This window comes from Cimex lectularius, unplaced genomic scaffold (assembly GCF_000648675.2).
Source record: "Cimex lectularius strain Harlan isolate CLEC.00 unplaced genomic scaffold, Clec_2.1 scaffold2, whole genome shotgun sequence".
NCBI lineage: Eukaryota > Metazoa > Arthropoda > Insecta > Hemiptera > Cimicidae > Cimex > Cimex lectularius.
In genome coordinates, this window is record NW_019394219.1 from 6,464,148 (window position 1) to 6,484,672 (window position 20,525).

The 20,525-nt window shown below is 34.3% G+C and overlaps 1 protein-coding gene across 8 annotated transcripts in view; it reads left to right on the forward strand.

Annotated features, from left to right (window-relative positions):
* Positions 1 to 20,525, forward strand: part of LOC106666708 (rho guanine nucleotide exchange factor 11) — a 237,147-nt gene that overhangs the window by 169,222 nt on the left and 47,400 nt on the right. For all 8 annotated transcript variants that reach the window (XM_014394066.2, XM_014394068.2, XM_014394070.2 and 5 more), the window contains 4 exons: positions 29 to 222; positions 287 to 515; positions 901 to 1,120; positions 7,991 to 8,078. In XM_014394066.2, the coding sequence (XP_014249552.1) occupies positions 29 to 222; positions 287 to 515; positions 901 to 1,120; positions 7,991 to 8,078 (731 nt within the window). The remainder of the gene's footprint in view (positions 1 to 28; positions 223 to 286; positions 516 to 900; positions 1,121 to 7,990; positions 8,079 to 20,525) is intronic.

Genomic DNA, 20,525 nt, shown 5'->3' on the forward strand with positions numbered 1-20,525 from the left:
GTTTTAATTAATTTGTTATTGATTTCAGTTTGATGGTGCTGGAGGAGAGTCTTTCAAAAAAGCCGCGGCGATATTCTGCGCGAAGCAGCAGATCGCCCTGGAACAACTCAAAGAAAAACGGAAAAAAGATCCTAAACTCAATACATTTCTGCTGGATGCTGAAATGAATCCTAGATGCAGACGACTACAATTGAAAGACATGTTATCTAAAGGGTGGCTAAGGTATGCAGTGAACAATTCCAGTAAAACAATAAAATAAAATAAAAAAATTTGATTTTATTAAAAGGTTAACTAAGTACCCGCTCTTATTTGAAAACATCGCCAAAAACACGACATCCAACGATGAAGAGCGGGAAAAAGTGAATACAGCGTTTGAAAGGAGTAAGGAAATACTAAACCATGTCGATATGGCTGTGAAAGAAGCTGAAGACCAAAACAGGCTTGCAGAAATTCAAAAAAGGCTAGATAAGTCTGGCTTCGACAAAAATGAAAATGCCTTAGCAGCAGAATTTAAGGTTTGTGTTACTTATTTTTTTCCAAAATGAGCAATGATTAGAATTAAAGTAACATTTTTCTCGTTTTCTACTGAAATCGAAAAATCAATCATTCCAAGTATTTTTTCATTAATTCAAATTAAAGGGGAAAAGTATGAGAATTTGTAATAATTATAAAACCTATAAATTATATTTATGGTCTTTAGTACAGATTTCCAAGCATGCATAGTCTTAAAAATAACTGGCTTTTTCCAGAAAAAAAAAAATTATGATTGATGATGGCTAGCCTGAGAAATTGTTTATGACAATATTATTTAAATTCCTAATTTTCATCTCTTTCAATTTTACTTTTAAGGATTCAACCATTTTTCCTAGGGTTTTAATTTTCTATTATATTTATTTACAGAATCTAGATCTATCAAGGCACAAGTTAGTGTACGAAGGATCGTTGACGTGGAGGATAGCAAACAACAGACAAAAGAGCATCGATCTTCATGTCCTGCTTCTAGATGATATCATAATCCTGTTACAGAAACAAGATGAAAAATATGTGCTCAAATTCTATAATCCATCCCTAAGCCCCATAATCAAAGTGTCCACCGTCCTTGTCAGGCTTAACGCAGTCGGTATGTATTAATTGTACCTATTAGAATTATTTATAAAGTAGGTTGTTCTGGCAGGCTTATAATAAACAACTATAACAACTGCAACAAATAAATAATGAAATTTTTTGTTTATTGGTCCAGTTTAGATGAAAGAATTTTGAAAGGCAATATTAAGTTTTAAGATACGTAATGTTTCTGTAAGATTTTATTTGTTGCTAATGTACCAAGTGATTGTGAGATTTCTTCTTGGGCCTATGATGAAACTGTCGTTTTATTATGTTCTATCATTCTGCTCTTCTTTGTTGTTTTTGCCTGTCAGGCACATTTTGGTTATTTCCTTCTTCAGTAGTTGGTCAGGGATAAAATAAAAATGAGCCAAGATGACTTCCATCCAGATGAAAGTTACATGTGTCTGACAGGCCATAACAGTAAGGATATATTGAATTTTTAGTTTAAGGTTTTGATTAAAAGGACTCTGCATATTTATGGCCTTGTGCACCAATATTGTTCTACTGTGCAATCTCCATTATTATGTAGAGCCATTCGTTAAGCTTTAAGCCACTTACCCGATGCTACGCCATGCGATGCTACCCGTCACAAATCCAAACTCCGATTTTTCACTAGGTTACATTACCCCCGTGCACATCTACCCGGTGATGCTGTGCGATCCCCACTGCCGGGTCGCATTGAGTACAGTCGAAGACAAAAGAACCGGACACTCACATTTTTATTTAAACTACATGTATTATTGTCGCTATATTAATTACAACATACTTATTTTCATATAAACCAAATTAACATTAGTTGTTATTTAAAAAATTAATTTTAACTGTTTCATAGAAAATTAATCAAAACACCGGAATACGAATTTTTGATATAATGAATTTTACTAACAATTTATTATACTCGCTTCGGTGGTACATGTACTAAAATTGGAACAATTTATTACACAGTTTTGCTCATAAAATTGAATTAACATTAATGCGATCCCCACTGTCCAGATTTTCGTCGGGTCGCATCGAGTACAGTCGAAGACAAAAGAACCGGACACTCATATTTTTATTCAAACTACATGTATTATTGTCGTTATATTAATTACAACATACTTATTTTAATACAAACCAAATTAACTGTGATTAAAAATTAATTAGTTTTTATTTAAAAAATTAATTTTAATGGTTTGGTAGAAAATTAATCAAAACACCGGAATACGATTTTTTGATATAATGAATTTAACTAACAATTTATTGTACTCGCTTCGGCGGTACATATACTAAAATTGGAACAATTTATTACACGGTTTTGCTCATAAAATTTAATTAACAATTTATTTCATAGTTTTGCTCGTAAAATTACACCATTTTGTAATGTCGGGTAGCATCAGAACAGGACACTCATATTTTTTGTAGTTTATTTCAAACTAAGTACATGTAATTTTGTCGTTATATTAATTACAACATGTTATTTTAATGTAAACCAAATTAAACGAGATCAAAAATGCATAAGTTTTTATAAACATTGTTTAATTATGATGGTTAGGAGTAACTTTATTTAAAACAATTAAGTTTAACAAACAATTTATTAGATGGTTGTGCTCATAAAATTTAACTAACAATTTATTACAAGGTTTTGCTCAAAATAGTGCATTAAGAACAAAAGATGCGTTGCGATTGTGATTATTGTGATAAACGCTGTGGACTGTACGCGACATGTACTTGCGTCGGATAGATGTGCACACCCCACCAAAACGTGGCAAGGCATCGGGTAGCGTCGCATGGCGTAGTGTCGGGTAAGTGTGTTCCTGGCTTAAGGCTTTTTACCAGATCCCCAAAGCTTTGTGTAGGGCTACTGTGTTCTTTAGACCCATGGTTTTTCCTCTCTCAGGATTAGAATCTCAGCCAGCATTGGCCTTCGCATTGACATTTCTTCTTCTTGGCAATATCTAAACAGGTTGTTTCTCAAGTTGAATAAGCAACTATACCAGTTCAGCATGAGGCTTGTTTCTGCTGGCCCGTTTCTATAATTATACCTCAGACTTTGCAGTGTCCCAGACATAGCAGTCTTACAATCATTCTAGTTTACTAGTTCTAACACAACATAGGTTTAGTTGTTCTAATGTTAATTTCTGCGATGGTCCTTTGATGATATTTTTCATATACCTCTGTCCAAGGATACAATCCTAAGGCCTAGTACGCACTGGGATTCTTTGAGTTGACTCTTTGAATCTCCGGAGAGTATCGGCTGCTTGTAGCCTGAGTCCAGGCTGCCCCAACTCATCGTTGCGTTGAATCTGGTGTGTTGCAGGCTAGCATTTTCGGACTCTTTTGAATCCCATCCGATGTGGGATTCTTTGACTCAATGTTGCGCAACATTTGCCAGTGCGGACGTGAATCGGAACAAGCGCTCTTGTTTCAGTATATTATAATATAATTATATTATATATTGTATATTTTTACCTTTTTATCCACACTTTCATTATTTACCTACAGCAATATATAATTTACAAACTTAAAAATATTTGATTATTTGCTTGCAATTCTTTACTTACCTTGATGTATTTTCTCAAATGATGAATGTTGGCTCTGCACACTTATGGAACGAAATCTGATATTGATTGTTCTGAAATCCTGAAGGTGTACATGAGGCTTGTGTACGAGTCTCCACTTGTTTGGACCGGAGAGTGGCAGCTAATCTGTTGGCCGGAGAAATAGATTCCCAAAAGTTGGTATCTTTCTTGGAAATTTGACCTCCAACTTTCATTAAAATGGTTTTGAAATCGGTCCTCAAAAATTTCTGAACCCTGCGCCATCATTTAATCTCAATGTGTCCAAAAGATTTTTCCCATGCTGATTCCGCCGTGAAATATTTGTCGAACCCACCATCTTTTTAGGCATTTTTTAATGACCTCCGATTGGATTCATTACGTACAATGCAAAAAAGCAATGGAAATTCCTGAGAGAGCTAGTTCCTCCGTCATTTTCCCAGGCATTGATGAATATGAACTGAATCTTGGTCTGGACACGGTTCTTTGTTGCGGAGCAGAGTCGGGGCTGCATCACAACAATGAACGCAGCCCCAACTCTGCCCCGCAACATGAATCGATTCAAACAATCTCAGTGCGTACTAGGCTTAATGAGCCAAGGACTTATTCTTACTCCCTAGTGTGATGTATCTTTGGTTTTGGCAATTCGGTATTCAGTAAAAGAGTTCAGGAATGGTGTCCTCATTGAATTTGGCAATTGGCCTGTTCGGTCCTGTATTTAAACAAGGGTAATTTGCTGTTACTCCCAATGTCTGACAGTGTTTGTAGTGTTAGTACTTGTAATCTACCGATATGTAGTCTGAGTAGTAGGTTATTCTTTTATTGCATAAGATTTGTTTCAACACACAATCACAAATTAGTTGCCAACTAATTCGTGATTTTGTCTGCTTCTCCGAGCATTGACTGATCAAGGATTCTCAATTCCTTTAATTAAACGTTTTATTTCCAAGCTCGGACTCCTATAGCCAAATGGTACCTTCTGTTTGGTTTAACGCTTACAACCATGGTGTTCAGATATTTATCCAAATCATACCCCCATGGTACAATGGTTCAAATTTGATTATGCATATTTTTTGATATTTGAATAATATTGCGTTAATTTGCATATATATATATATTCCAAAATTAAAATTTTTATTAAACTTTTTGCATTGTTCTTATTTCTTTTTATATTTGAAAATTTTTCTTTTGTTTTTTAGACTTGTGTTGTTGAAGGTGGTTTTTACTTTTGTTTAACAACACAGAGTAAAAAATTAAAGAAAAATTTTCAGTTATTTTACTTTATTACATTATTTTATTTATGTAAACAAACTGACAGTAAAATTCCCTTTAAAATATTGGTTACTTATTTAGGACATTTAATTTTCCAGTAGTCGGGTTGTGGAACGAAAAACTGTTCATCCTCTTTCTAATCATTATAATTTATTAATTTTAAATTATCTAATTTATTATTTATATATTCATATTACATTTTGTGTAATTTAAATATTTCTAATATATTTCCTTTCAAAATGAATATTTACTAGAAAAAAGAAAAAAAATATTAAAAGGAAATTATTCAATTATAAGTTGGGTTATATCTCTGATACTCAACTTGTGTATTTTAATACTTTTAGAGCAAATTAGTTATATGTTTTAGTTTTTTTTTTTTTTTAGCGCATATATATTTATGGCATATTTGAGAATTTTTATTTCAAAATTCGGGCTCTAGTTGTAAGAAATTTTCGATTTGTTGAGGGCGAAAGAGTGGAGAAACATCTGCACATCTCTGGCCAATTTTGGTCTGTTTTGACAGTCAAAAACCGGTTAATAATTTGATATTGGAACTCTGCTGTCTGACAGATTGAGTTGGATTTGTTGGAATGCCCAAAGTCAACTGCACATTCGCCAGCCAATTCACTGTTGGTTTGGATAGAACAAACCTATAGTGTTCAGAGTCTCATCCTGAAAGACAGTACCATATTGCCCAAAGCACAGTGAATTCTAGTCCCTTGCTTAATTCCATTGATTCCAGCTTCTGAACCATATTGCATCTTAGAGCTAGCTGTGTACAAGATAAAGTTGGCATCAAATGCGATCCATTTCTCCAAGTCTGCTCTATTGAATTTTTTATCAAATCTGAATTCTAGGATCATGGTGTCAACAGCTATTCCCAGAAACTTGTCTGCCTGAAACTTTGCTCCATTTTATGCAAGTAGGCTATTAGGCTGTCCCTCCAAATTTTTGTTAGTTAATATAGTTAAAAGTTATAGTTAAAAATTGAGTTTTGATTGTTAGATTAGGTTTAAGATTTATTTCTGAAATGTCCATTTGAGTTATTTGCACTGCATTTATTTCTTAGGCCTATTTTGCAGCTCCTTGTTTTAATACTATATTTGTTCTGATTGTTGCTGGTGCAAAAGTTTTAGAGCAATTAATTGTTTTTGACCATTCTGGTCTGTCTGTCCTCACTGTTTTGTTCTGCCAAATTCATTCCACCTTCATCTGGAACAAAGTGTATGCCTTATTTAACCATGTTTATAACAATCACACTGTTGGATATAGTGAAAACCGAAATGTATTTCACATACTAAAGATGTGTGAGGGTAGGAAGACCCAAATGACTGGAAATGACCAGAGAAGAAAATGCAAATCAATCAATTGCCAATAAACCTTTTCTTATTCTGAGCATATCTCCTCCAGCAGAAAGAGGAAATCATGTCTTTCAAATGTCATATAAACACATCTTTTTTGTCTAAATCTAATTTGTAAAGCAATGTCATGTGGTCGAAAAATTTGTCCATAAATGGTTCTTGTTGTTACACAATATTTGATAAATTTCCTGAAAGAGTGAAGATACTCTTTGATTTGTGATATGTACCCTAGTATTATACCCTCTAATCAAAGATGTAATAATAGTTGTATTTTTGTCTTTTTCAAACATCGGGTTGCTTGTTTGGTCGTCTTCAACATTTGTCAATGTTAATGCTGATAGCATCACCCCTTTCACAAATGTACACATAAATAGCCCACCTAAGAAAGCTCACTAACCATTGAATATCCAAACCAGATGAATTGAAATGACCAATTGCGCGTTTATAACATCACAGACCGAAGTGAGAAACCGCCTAATTTATTTCTTTTAGCTTTTCACTTATTATATCACCATAGTCGCCAACAAGCAAAAGACTGTCTCAGAAGGATTTTCTAGTGCCCAAAATAAGCTATATAATATCCACAATTTTTTAACATTGACAATAAATATTAAAGTTCTATTATCCACATTTTTTTTAAACATTGACTCTAAACATTAAACTTGGTATAAGCACTCATAACTAAGAAAACTAGCAAACCATTGAACATCCAGACCAGGATTGTTTGAAGTGGTCAACTACAGTTTTATCACCCTATAGATCTCAGCAAGAAGCCTTACAATTTATTTGTTTTCGCTTTTCAGTTATTAAATCACCATCATCAGAATTGCATGAGTTGCATCATCATCAAACATAAGACTGTCAGAAAGATTGTTTAGCAGCCAGAATAATTTTTCTAATGCAAATCTTACAATTTTAAAAACATACGCATTTTTAATTATTATTATTTTTAATATTTTCATTTGATGATAAATATTAAATTTGGTTAGTCCTTAGTTTGAACAGTCTTGGTCGTTCTGTGATATAATAAAAGCAAGCTCATCTAACAGAATTAGGCTTTAGTTTGATCCTCCAAGTCTGCTTATTCTCACCGATTTCGTCTGCCAGATGTGCTTCTATTTCACCATCTTCAAAGGTGGGTTTGTTTTTGGTCGAAGATGGCGAAATAGGAACTGAAATTTCCCTGACAGACGAAACCGGTGATGATTAGAAGTAAAACTGCACAACTACAGTTCCACCACCCCACAAGTTTTTTTAATTCAACCATCCTTATAGCCTCATTTTTTATTATTCATACTTATAAATGAAATCATTAATTTGGTTAGTGAACTGTGAATTTATTATACATTTTAATACCTTGAATATTGAGAACGGTTACTAAAAATACTCAGATAAATACAATATATTGATGAATAACTACATTTTTGGTATAAATTGTAGCTGGAATTATAGCTTTGTTTGATTGAACAATGAGATTTCAATTTGGATAAAGTAAACTTTTAATTGATTCCCTCTTTTTTTTTCCATTGTTTGCCCTCTGCCTCCCCCTTTCAAAAAAGTGTATTATAGCACAACAATAAATTTTTCCTAATGTTGATTTTTTTATATCTTGAGAATATATAAAAAAAATTCATATTGGTATGCACCCAACCTTTATTATACATTATGTGCATCAATTATATTTTTATCTAAATAATTGGTATTTCTTGTAAACAGATAAGACGGCCCTGTTCCTGGTTAACACGTCTCACAACGGGGCACAAATCTACGATCTTGTAGCCAGTTCCATTTCTGAGAAAAGAAAGTAAGTCATTTTTTGTTTATACATTTAAAGTGTTGCATGTAGCTTCTATTTCTCCCTCTCTATGTTTGATCTCTTATCGTTTGCTTAAACGATTTTTCATGTTATAATTCTAAACCGGAATCCCATTAAGGTTAATACGCAACAAATAGTTAATTTAAGAGAGTTTCTGCTTGAGAAATCGTTGATCAAGCACGTGGAAGGGGCGAGAGTTGCGTGGCTCACGAACAATTGCTATCAATTTAGTTCACATTCACTCTCGTGCTATAAAACGCCTCATTGTGTAAACATTCAAAAAAAAATTTTTTTCTCTTTTCAGTAGAGTAACGATTTTCTCTCAATAACACGTATTGGTACTCCTTTAAAAATGGATTTTTTAAAATTATTTTTAATTATTGTCGAATCGTTCCATTTTCCCGGCAGTATTTCGCATTATTTTGCAAATATCAAGGCTGTTTGAACCAGCATTATCTTCGTAAATAAATACAAGACGAGGCTGTGATGTTTTATCCGACGATCAGTGTTCCGAGATTCCAAGCTCTTAAAAAATAAGTCTGAAAATAATCAAGTAAGTCGGTTGAGTATGTTTTTACCAGCAGTAGCCCAACCCAGTCATACATCATTTTTAGTTACGACAGTCAACATTATCGATGATTATTGTACATCATTTTGTTGAGCTATGCAAGGTAACGAATATGTAGTTTGATCGACGGCCATGGTCCGCTTATTCATGCTGGTTATATATAAAACATAAATAAAAAACAACAAAACCCTACCGAAAAAAATCAATAAACCAACATAAAAACCATGCGATCCAGCATGTACAATTTAATAGTACAAGAACGTACAAATAACCAGAATAAGGACATGTTAACCACCAAAACACGACCGTACGAACAACATGAATATAAAAATAACTATATTAAAACCCTACTACTACCAAAAAACGTACTAACTACCAGTAAAAAGAACGTACTGACGACCAAACAACAGGAATTTAAAACCACCAGAATAAAATGAACTATCAAAACAACAAGAATGTACTAACCATCCAACGATAAGAACGTACTAATTGTCTGAACAAAAAAAATTACTAACCACCAAACAACAAGGACGAAAAACACCTAGAACAACGTACTAACCATCCAACGACAAGAACGTACTAATCAGCAAAACAAAAGAACTTACTAACCACCAAACAACAAGGACGAAAAACACCTAGAACAACGTACTAACCATCCAACGACAAGAACGTACTAATCAGCAAAACAAAAGAACTTACTAACCACCAAACAACAACAACGAAAAATACCCTTAACAACGAACGTACAAACCACCAGAATAAATTAATTATTCAGAAATCGTGAGATGCGGTCTGGTGTGATGTAGGTTTCAGAAAAACATTTTCTTTATCGTGCCAACGTTTCGATCTTTATTGAGAACATCTTCAGAACCTGGGATTTACAAACATTGTTTACATTTAACAAATACATTTAGGATGTGGAAAAGTGAATTTATACAATGCAAAATATATTTTATATATTCAATCAATGTATTTCTACTCACTCAAAGTGTTTGTCTTCTGTGTAATTGTGCCATTGTGAGTAGAAATACATTGATTGATATAAAATATATTTTGCATTGTATAAATTCACTTTTCCACATCCTAATTGTATTTGTTAAATGTAAACAATGTTCGTAAATCCCAGGCTCTGAAGATCATCTCAATAAAGATCGAAACGTTGGCACGATAAAGAAAATGTTTTTCTGAAACCTACATCACACCAGACCGCATCTCACGAATTCTGAATAATTATCGATTAACTGTCACTAATCACCACACACCAGAATAAAATTTACTACCCACCAAACAACCAGAACGAAAAACACCCAGAATAAGAACGTACTAACTAAATCGGAATCTAACTAAACCTAGTTTCTAATTCACCCAGAACAAGAACCTACTAACCATCCATCGACAGGAACATACTAATTACTAGAACAAAAGAACTTACTATCCACCAAACAACAAGAACGTACTAACCAACCGACAAGAACGTCAAATCCTCAAGAACAAAAACGTACTATCTACCTGAAGAAAAGAACTTAGTAAACACCAAACAACAAGAACGTTAAAACCAGCAGAAGAAGAACATTCGAATTACATGTAGAACATAATGAAGTACAAGTAGGGCAAATCAACAAGAACATTGAAACAACCGAACAGCAATTTACAAACTATCAAAACAACAAGAGCGTACAAGACAACATAATAGAAAATTACGCAAAACGACAAATATAAAATAATATTAAATAATTAAATGTTTAAATTTAATTTAAATTTAAATTTAATATTTTTTTTAAAATTAAATATAAGTCAAAATATAAATATATATATTATTAAATTTAAATTTAATTTTTTTTTGTCATGCAACAAAATGGGCCCTTTCCGATTGACCAAAGAGAGCTTCATTACTGCCAATTTCTGATGCATGGTATTAATTTGGTTACAGTATGATTCAGCATTGATGGTTTCGCCAGGATTTAAGAAGCTGTAGTGTATTAAACCAAATGAAGCCCACCATACCGTAACCATTACCTTTTTTTGATGAGTTGGGGGCTTTGGAGCTTCTCCTTTGTCGAGCCACTGTCCAGAACGTCTAGTGTTATCGTAGAGAATCCACTTTTCGTCACATGTAACAATTCTGGCCAGAAATGGGTCATTTTTGTTTCGACAAAGAAGTGATGCACAAACATCAAAGCGCTGATTTTTTGGCGATCGTTTAATGAGTGTGGAACCCAATTTTCGAGTTTTTTCACTTTTCCAATCGCCTTGAGGTGGTCAGCGACGGTCGTTTTACTGACTTTGAGTTGCTCTGCAAGTTCTCGAACAGTTGTTTTGGGGTTTTCTTCCACCACTGATCGCAGAACATCATCATTAAGAGAGGAAGGCCTTCCACGACCTTCTTCATCTTCAAGGCTGAAATCTCCCTCCCGAAATTTTTTAAACCACCTTTGCACAGTGCACTCATTAACACAACCCTCGCCCCAGACTTGGTTAATGTTTCTAGCCGTTTGGGCTCCGCTTCGGCCGAGTTTAAACTCGTAAAAGAAAATCGTACGAAATTCTCGCTTTGACATTATAAGGATGACTGAATTATTTCCAAGTAGCGGAATGCTACAGAGGTAAACAAACAATATCATTTGGAAGAGGATTAATAAGTGTTGACATTCATACAAATGAGTAATCCTGTAAACGTAAACAGAATATTTTATATAGATTTTTTTTAATGAAAACTTAAAATCCTGCATTATTTTCCGGACAACCCAATAGACGGAAGAAAACAAGCTTATTTATCACAAGCAGATATGAAAGTCCGCCGGAAATCTGAAAAATGACTCAGAAATGAACAAAGAACTAAAATTATATTTTCGAAATTCAATCGAAGACTCCCGTAGACATAAACTACAAAATATTCTTCAACAAATAGATCAACAAGCGATATCAAACATATAAAAATGGCAGGCAAATAGATCCTTTAAAAGGTCAAACCTGAGTGTACAGACGGATCAGGATGATTGTAGACCAACAAACATTATTGACTTATACGTTTCGAAGAGGAGGCTTATTCTCCATCCATCAGATCGAGTACTTATCGGTACACAAAGGTCCCTGGGCTTAGGTTTCGCTCTTGGCAAAATCTGAAGGCTTTATTTATAAGACATTCAATCATTCTTGTCATTAACCCGTATTACCATGAGTATTGTTGAAATTTATCGATAACAAGGCAATATGACGTAATAATTTTTTTAATAGTTTATGTTTTACCAAATGTGATATAATTTATCGGTCTAATAATAAATCAGCATGTAAGTGAGTGTGGGTGAGAGAAGGAGGTCAAAATGATAGAGTTCGCTTCTCCCACGCTAAGATGACTTCTTACTTAAACAACACATTAAAAAAAGAAATGAAAAATGCAAATCAGCGAAGATCGGCTGACCATTGTCATCGGAAACTATGATAGTACTTACTTAACTACGATGGTACATGGAATAGTAATTATAGGAGTAATTCTTACAAAGCTGTTATACAAATAAAAATTCAGAAAGCATTATTTTTATTAATTAAAAGTAAAGAAGTTTGAAAATTTACCTAAAATCGAACGTTTGACAATACTTTTTATGTAAGGTTTTTGTTGAAATGAAAAAGCTAGTGCCACGAGCGGGATTCGAACCTACGACCTTCGACTCAATACGCCAACCACTTGAACTATCGTGACTTCGATCCACTCTCCACCAACTCCCCATCTCAACCTACAACCTTTCGAATTTTCCTCCTTTTTGCCATTTTTCAACTTTTTCATTTCAACCAAAACCTTACATAAGAAGATTAATTAATTGAAAGAAGTAATTTGGTCAATAGACCACTAAATATAATGGTTTTACAACACTTTGGACCGTGTCTGAATTACCCCGTGGTGAGCATTTCAATGCCATATCATTGTGGATAGGATGTATAAAATAGAAGTTTTATCTCAGAAAAAAATGCGAATTTGCTGCTGTTAGGATTCTTGTATCTGATTCAGTAATAATTGCTGTTTATTGGCCCCAACAAGTGACTAGGACGATTTCATGAATGTAACGCACGAGCTACTTAATATCATTTGTAATTATAACCATGTTTTATTTGTTTTTCTGAAAGAAAGAAAAACAGGTGTAAAGATTTGTGATAAGTTCTTCAGTAAGTTTTCTTCTTTTGGGTCTAAATTTAAGAATGAAAAACCGTCCAGATTTGATGGATGTTTAGATAATGTGGCGATAAATTGTGAGGCTGCCTCGTTTCAATGTGTGGTTAGGGAAACATCTCTATCTGACCATAGATCTATTCAAATTCAATTTGACTATATGGGTTCTAAGCTTAAGGGCGAATATAAATTAGTTAGGCCGCTTACTGAGGCAGGATTCAATTACTCTAGGCATTGTTTGATGGCTTGGCCATTCGTTGAAGATCACAGCATCGATATCAATCACAGATGGGAAATATTTGTGAATACCATTACAGAATGTTTCAACGATTACTTCCCATCTAAATGAGTGAAATGCATAAACGTGCATGCAATAAACGAGCTACGAAAATTGGTTTGCTAACAATCTATGTAAAATGAAAACAGTTATCAATGTTTACTGACTTGTATACAAGGTGGTCCAGCATAAACCCGAAAAAATTGGGTTGTAGTACATTCTAAATAGACTAAAATGTGACAATTTTTTCGTGTTTTTTTCCTAAAACGTTAAGCCATAAATTGACATTTTTTCAAGATCTAGAACATATTTTTAACCACGTTTTTAAATTCTGCATTAAATTTCCTATAAGAAGGAGCTATTTTTAATCTTATCAAACGCCGTTGTGTGTTTATTAATTCAACCCGAAATGAAGAATTTTAAAAAAGGGGAAACTTTTGATAAATTACCAAAAAATGAATGTTTTTCAACAAACATATTTGTAGGGCTGCCAAACATCATAAAAACGTCTTCGTTCATTTAATAAGCGAAAAACGTCAACCCTTCAACGGTAAAATTATCGTGGAATGTTTAAATTTTTTTTTTTTTTAATCGTGGTTCAAATATGTAAATTTCACGCATACAGTAGTGGAGTAAATTGTGCGATTTCGAAAATTATAAACAACATTATTGATGATGCAGGGTTTAAAAAAGTAAAAATTATTTAAGGTTATTAAGTAAAATCTGTTTATTCTGAAATAAAATACTAAAAAAAAAAATAGATAAACTAAAATTTTCGAAATCGAACAGTTCAGTGTTGACGTTTTTGGAACTTCGAGTACCCCATAAGAAAGCTTATTAAATGAGTATGTTTGGCATCCTTACCAATATGTTTTTCGAAAAACATTATTTGTGGAAATTTGTCAAGTTTCTTCGTTTTTAAAATTCTTCATTTTGTGCGAAATAACAAACATATATCAGCATTTTATAAAATTAAAAATAGATCGTTCTTATGGGAAAATTAAAGCAGAATTCAAAAATGTGGTTAAAAATAGGAACAGATGTTCTAGATCCTGAAAAAACACCAATTTATGATTTAAGGTCGGGATTTTTCGAAACAAAAAACATGTAAAAAATCATAACTTCTGAAAAGATTGAGATAGTACAGTTTGGTTTGTTGCATTTTACTCTATTTAAGATGTAATTTAACCCAATTTATTCGTGTTTATATGCTGGACCACCCTGTACGTACATAGCAGATAAGAGCCTCCAGATAAAATAGCGAGAACAGACGGTTCTTTTTAGCTCCTCAAAATTATTTTTTTTAAAATTATCATTATTAATATTACTATTTATTATTATTATTGTTATATTTTTATTTCTTAAATTAAATGGATTATCGTGCGCTTCCAGTAGCGTGTCATTACTAGTTTGTAGACGTACCCCATAATAGAAAATTTAGTCTAGCCCTGACTTTTTCGAAAGGAGGCGACGTGCCAAATCGTTTTGTTTCCGTTAAGTTAAAAGTTGAACTCACACTCAGAGTGATTGAGCGATCTCAGCTTTTCTTAGCCGATGGCATGAATCAGATATTCAAATATGTAAACACATGCAGTCGCGAAAAGGTTCGTCCTGAAGGATTCGTGCCGTTTCTAAGGGGCAAAATAGCGAAACGTCTAAATTCTGTAAATAAAATCAATATACATGCCATATATATTTTTAATTATTTATATTAATAGGAATATTAATTCAGTAAAAAAAGTTAAACTTTCTTATACATTATTCTCAGAGGAAATTCTATAAAATAATCATATATTAAAATAATCAAATTTCATTTATAAGAATCGTTCATCCGTTATTGTAGGTTGTTTTTTTTATGAATTAATTATCGTACCAGACTTTTTTAAATTCTCCTGCGCTTTTTCAGTATTCTATATATGACTACGTCAAACGTGTGTGGCCTAATCATGTTCTAGGTGGGATTTCCGCTGGCTAGATACGTGATCTGTAGCCAATTTCTGTTGTAATCTTTTTTATAGATCATAGTGGTTAAATAACAATAAGTGCGATTTGATTCCGTTTCTGAGATCCATTTATTTCGTAAATATGAGTACACTGTTAGCCGAGTTTGTTCGTGTACACGGAGAAAGCTCGCATTTCCATCCGGAAGATAGTCCAATAGGGTCAAGGACTTCGCAAGTATAGCATTTAAGTTTTTCGCCCGCTCAACTTTTCCTAAAGTTCTTTCCGGTTTTAAATTGTTTATCCGGTTTTAATACACGCACGCGCTCGTTGATTATTTGTAACTGCATAAACCTGTATGTCTGATATAACATCTCCATTTAGACGCCTTTAAAATCGACTTTTTTTTGCTTTATATTACAATTAATTACAACGGCCTAATTCGTTGAAATATTAACTTTGTTTTTTTTGATGTTCAAGCGGCAACGTATGCATAAAAATGACTTACAGATAAGTTTGTTGTGCTAAATAACGAAACTGAATATTAAAACAAATACATTTTGTATATTGTCGTTTCTGTTCATTGTGGTCGACTGTTCGCTGTTTTGGTTTGTTAGTCGGATTTCGACTTTTTGCCATCTTCAGTGGTTAGTCAGGGTTATAAGCAGGGCAAGGCGAGACAACAAACCCACCGCTGAAGTGGATGTGCCTATAAATGATCTTTCAGATCTTCGTACGGCTAGTTTTCTGCTTGTTTTTTTTGTGCCCTGGCAACCAATTAGTTTTTGATTTAGAGATTTTGGATGTATTCACCGACTATTTTGCATGGGACCTTTTTTAAGTGCTACTGCTTTCAGTTCTGCTTGGGTGTCTGATCTTATGAGTATTTTTGTCTACCTCTAATTATCTGATATCCTACAGCACAAGCATTGATAGCATGTATTTCAGTTTGAAAGATCGAGGTGTGCTACCTTGATTGCTCATAATTTGGGCTTGCACAAAATGTACCTGATCCGGTTCCTTCAGTAGTTTTGGAGCAGGTTCAGTTCAGTTTGTTTCGTTTACGATTATGTAGTCTGCCTATTTTCACTGTTTTGGTTTGTCAAACTCGTTTTAACATTTTGTTGTTTTCAGTGGTTAGTCAGAGTTATAAGCAGGATGAGACAAGACAACGAACGTTAGTAGATAGGCTGATAGATGGTCCTGCAAATCCTCTTTTGGTCAGTTTTTTTTTCTTGTACTTTACCCAGAATTACTTTGGGTCTTGGCCTCTAAGATATTGTTAGTTGGATTTCTGGATGTTAGTTGGATGGAGTGTGACTTATAGTTGACATTCTGATCTTATTATTTTTGATCAGTGTAATCTCTTTTACGATTTCTATGTCACAATCATTGATACGCAGTATTTCAGCTGGTACGGCCAAGGTGTACCAAAGAGGTTGGTTGCTCCATATTTTAGGGCTTGCACAGAACAGGAATAGCACCAGACTTCTCTGGTTTTGGTACTGTCGTTTCCGATCATTTTGGTCAGGCTATTTTCGCAGTTTTGGTTGCCAGGCGCGTTTTGGCTTCATTGGTTAGTCAGAGTATAAGCAGGGCGAGGCAAGATAATCTCACCGCTGAAGATGGTAAAATGACGAAACACCTTCGACAGGACAAAATTGGTACAAACGACCGATTTGTATGTAAGGAAGGCACAATGAAATGAATAAAAATAAATGCACCAATTTTCTTTATTAAAAATGAAAAAATCCTAAACAGGGTCCTTCATGTTTAGACTTTAAATGCATTCAAATTTTGATAAGGAATTTATTTACAAATGCTTTAAAGTCAAAACGCAATGGAGTGAAAAATAGAACAAGCGTTTTGTCATGGTATAACAAATAGAAGGATTGAAAGGGATTGTCAGTGTGGAAACCTTTGCCCCTCACATCCCGTTGTCACAATGATCACAGTGACAATATGGGCGAACTGGGGCACGCTCGCTACCACCTGCATGCAACCTTGATCTTGTTTAATTCACCGGAACACCGCCGATTCTTTATTTCCACATAGTCTTGAAGATTCTCGTTTGTAAATATTGACATACACACTTTGGCCAATTTTCATTAAAAACTGTTTGAAAAGGATTCTCGAAAAAATGGTTTGTACACGTTGTTCGAAGATTGCAAATTGAATTCTCACAACGGAAAAACTTTTATTTTCTTTCTATGTTTGTACCCAGCCCTTTTGTACGATTCTGTTTACAAATTAAATGTTCTTGCATTATCCAATTTAACTCTTTTGTTCTTCCCCTGTTTAATTTAGTCTCGTGATTTCAGTTTAATTAACATTTGGTCTACTTGACATTTCCGCGATTACAACTAACTACAGAGAAACCTGAAATGATTTATTTACATATTGTTGTCTTCAAAACTCAAACACGAAGTTTGTTGTGCAAACGAATGGAGGAAGATATTGAATACGAACTCTTGACGGGATTGTGCGTTTTGTCTCGAAGCCTGCGGGAATGCGGACTAGACTTTCTTTCAGTACCTCAACAAATAAAGTTTATTTACAGTCGGATCGGCCCGAGATCATCTTGATCTTATTACAATCTTCATTGAGGGTTCTCTTTGAGGACTGCGGAGATGATGAGCCTGTTGTTTGGCCGTTTCTGATAATCATTCACCTTGAAGGAATTTATCTTGACTCGCCAGGCTTATAACTCCAGCCAACTGCTGAAAATGGAATAAATGCCGAAACGCGTTGAAATACCAAAACAGCTAGGTAGGCAGAACGAATCAGCACTTTGTCTCTTCATCCCTTCTTTATTTTTAATACAAATCTGCAAGCAAGAAATAGACGGTTTCATTTGTTGCAGTTTTTAAGAGTTTGTCTGTAAAATGTTAGTTTTCTGCGAAAATTAAGGACGTTCGTAGTTTGCTGCATTTTGTACAGACCTTATAAAAATTGATGACGAGTTTTAAATACCTGTATATCGTGGAGAATCAGTCAAAGTTTGGAAACTATTATTTATAACATAGTTCGGCGATGATCTTTCTGCACTGTTCATTCCTGCGCGTGTACAGGTCTCACGGCTATCATAGTGAGTAGTCCCGATATACGCGTACTTCGAATGTTTTGTCGGAATCCTTAGAAACATATCCTGTACAACCTGTGATCTTTGTCCTTTGATGATGGCATATTTTATGTATTCCATCGTCGGTTCCAAGTTTATGATTGTGATGAACGTGTATATCGAGAAAAGTCCACCTTGCTACCTCAGGAACCAGACCCGAAATTTTGCAGTGTGTGTCCTGCAATTAGGGCAATGCTGGTGTATTCTATAACCGGTATCATTTTTATCACTTTAGGTCCCGATAGGTGCACATCTAGAAGTGTGTCCCCAGGGTTAGAAACATTCTGCACGACTTGCAGTTCGATGGTGTTCTTTCTGTTGTAGCATTCCTGATGTTCCATCGCCGGCCTAATGTTTCTCACAGTGTGTATTTCGGATATACGAGTAGAGAGTGTCGTAAACCTCAGGCGTCCTGGAACTTGCCATCACCAGTATAATGGTTGTCATAGTGTCGTTCCATTTACATATGTGTATATAGAGGAATGTCCGTTATTGCGACCGAAGAAGCGTACTCATTACGCCATGGAGTTATACTGTTTTTTTTCCTTCAATAGTACACTCTAGATGTATTCCATTACCTCGTGTGTCAAAATGCGTTATAATAAACATGTATACAGTGAAATCCGGTTGTAACGATATTGAAGGGACCAGACAAAATTGATCGTTATATCCGCAAATCGTTATAACCGTAATGAGAGGGGGGAGGAAAAAAAAACAGTTGTATAGCTTATATTGGGTTGTCCGGAAAATAATGCAGGATTTTGGTATTAAACAAAAAAAAAGAAACTAGTTACTTTAAAGCAATGTTCTTTAATCAAAATAATTTCCCATACTCTCAATACATTTCTCCCAACGTGTTGGTAACTTATTAATTCCGTCTGAGTAGAATTCAGAATTTTTAGAATTGATAAAGTCAATAAATGCATTTTCCAGTTCCGTTTGATTTTTGAATATTATGTGTTGTAAGTAGTGGTCCAGGTGTCTAAAAAAATGGTAGTCAGTAGGCGAGAGGTCCGGAGAGTAGGGTGGGTGAGGCAAAGTTTCATAGCCAAGCTCCAATAATTTTTGTGACGTTACACGTGACACATGTGGTCGAGCGTTGTCATGCAACAAAATGGGCCCTTTCCGATTGACCAAAGAGGGCTTCATTACTGCCAATTTCTGATGCATGGTATTAATTTGGTTACAGTATGATTCAGCATTGATGGTTTCGCCAGGATTTAAGAAGCTGTAGTGTATTAAACCAAATGAAGCCCACCATACCGTAACCATTACCTTTTTTTGATGAGTTGGGGGCTTTGGAGCTTCTCCTTTGTCGAGCCACTGTCCAGAACGTCTAGTGTTATCGTAGAGAATCCACTTTTCGTCACATGTAACAATTCTGGCCAGAAATGGGTCATTTTTGTTTCGACAAAGAAGTGATGCACAAACATCAAAGCGCTGATTTTTTGGCGATCGTTTAATGAGTGTGGAACCCAATTTTCGAGTTTTTTCACTTTTCCAATCGCCTTGAGGTGGTCAGCGACGGTCGTTTTACTGACTTTGAGTTGCTCTGCAAGTTCTCGAACAGTTGTTTTGGGGTTTTCTTCCACCACTGATCGCAGAACATCATCATTAAGAGAGGAAGGCCTTCCACGACCTTCTTCATCTTCAAGGCTGAAATCTCCCTCCCGAAATTTTTTAAACCACCTTTGCACAGTGCACTCATTAACACAACCCTCGCCCCAGACTTGGTTAATGTTTCTAGCCGTTTGGGCTCCGCTTCGGCCGAGTTTAAACTCGTAAAAGAAAATCGTACGAAATTCTCGCTTTGACATTATAAGGATGACTGAATTATTTCCAAGTAGCGGAATGCTACAGAGGTAAACAAACAATATCATTTGGAAGAGGATTAATAAGTGTTGACATTCATACAAAGTAATCCTGTAAACGTAAACAGAATATTTTATATAGATTTTTTTTAATGAAAACTTAAAATCCTGCATTATTTTCCGGACAACCCAATAGTTTTATATATTATTTACTTTTAAATATAAGTACACACCTAATTCAATTTTTACAAGTTAAAAATATGCGTAATATGTATTATTATAATTATACAATAAAATAAAATTAAAGGAATAACTAATAATCGTAATTATGTAATTGCCATTTATGTACATACATACTTACATTCTTTATTTTTTGACAAAAAAAATCTGGAATTTTAGTTTGCTTGTTGTTTTTTTTTAATACAAATTTTTGCTCATATATTCGTCAAGTTTTAAGGAAGCTGCAGTTTCAGGTTTATTTGTCATCATTTAGGGCGATGTATGTCCGAATAACACCAAGAGCGCTGTAGACTTTTGATAGAGTCGGAGTACGGA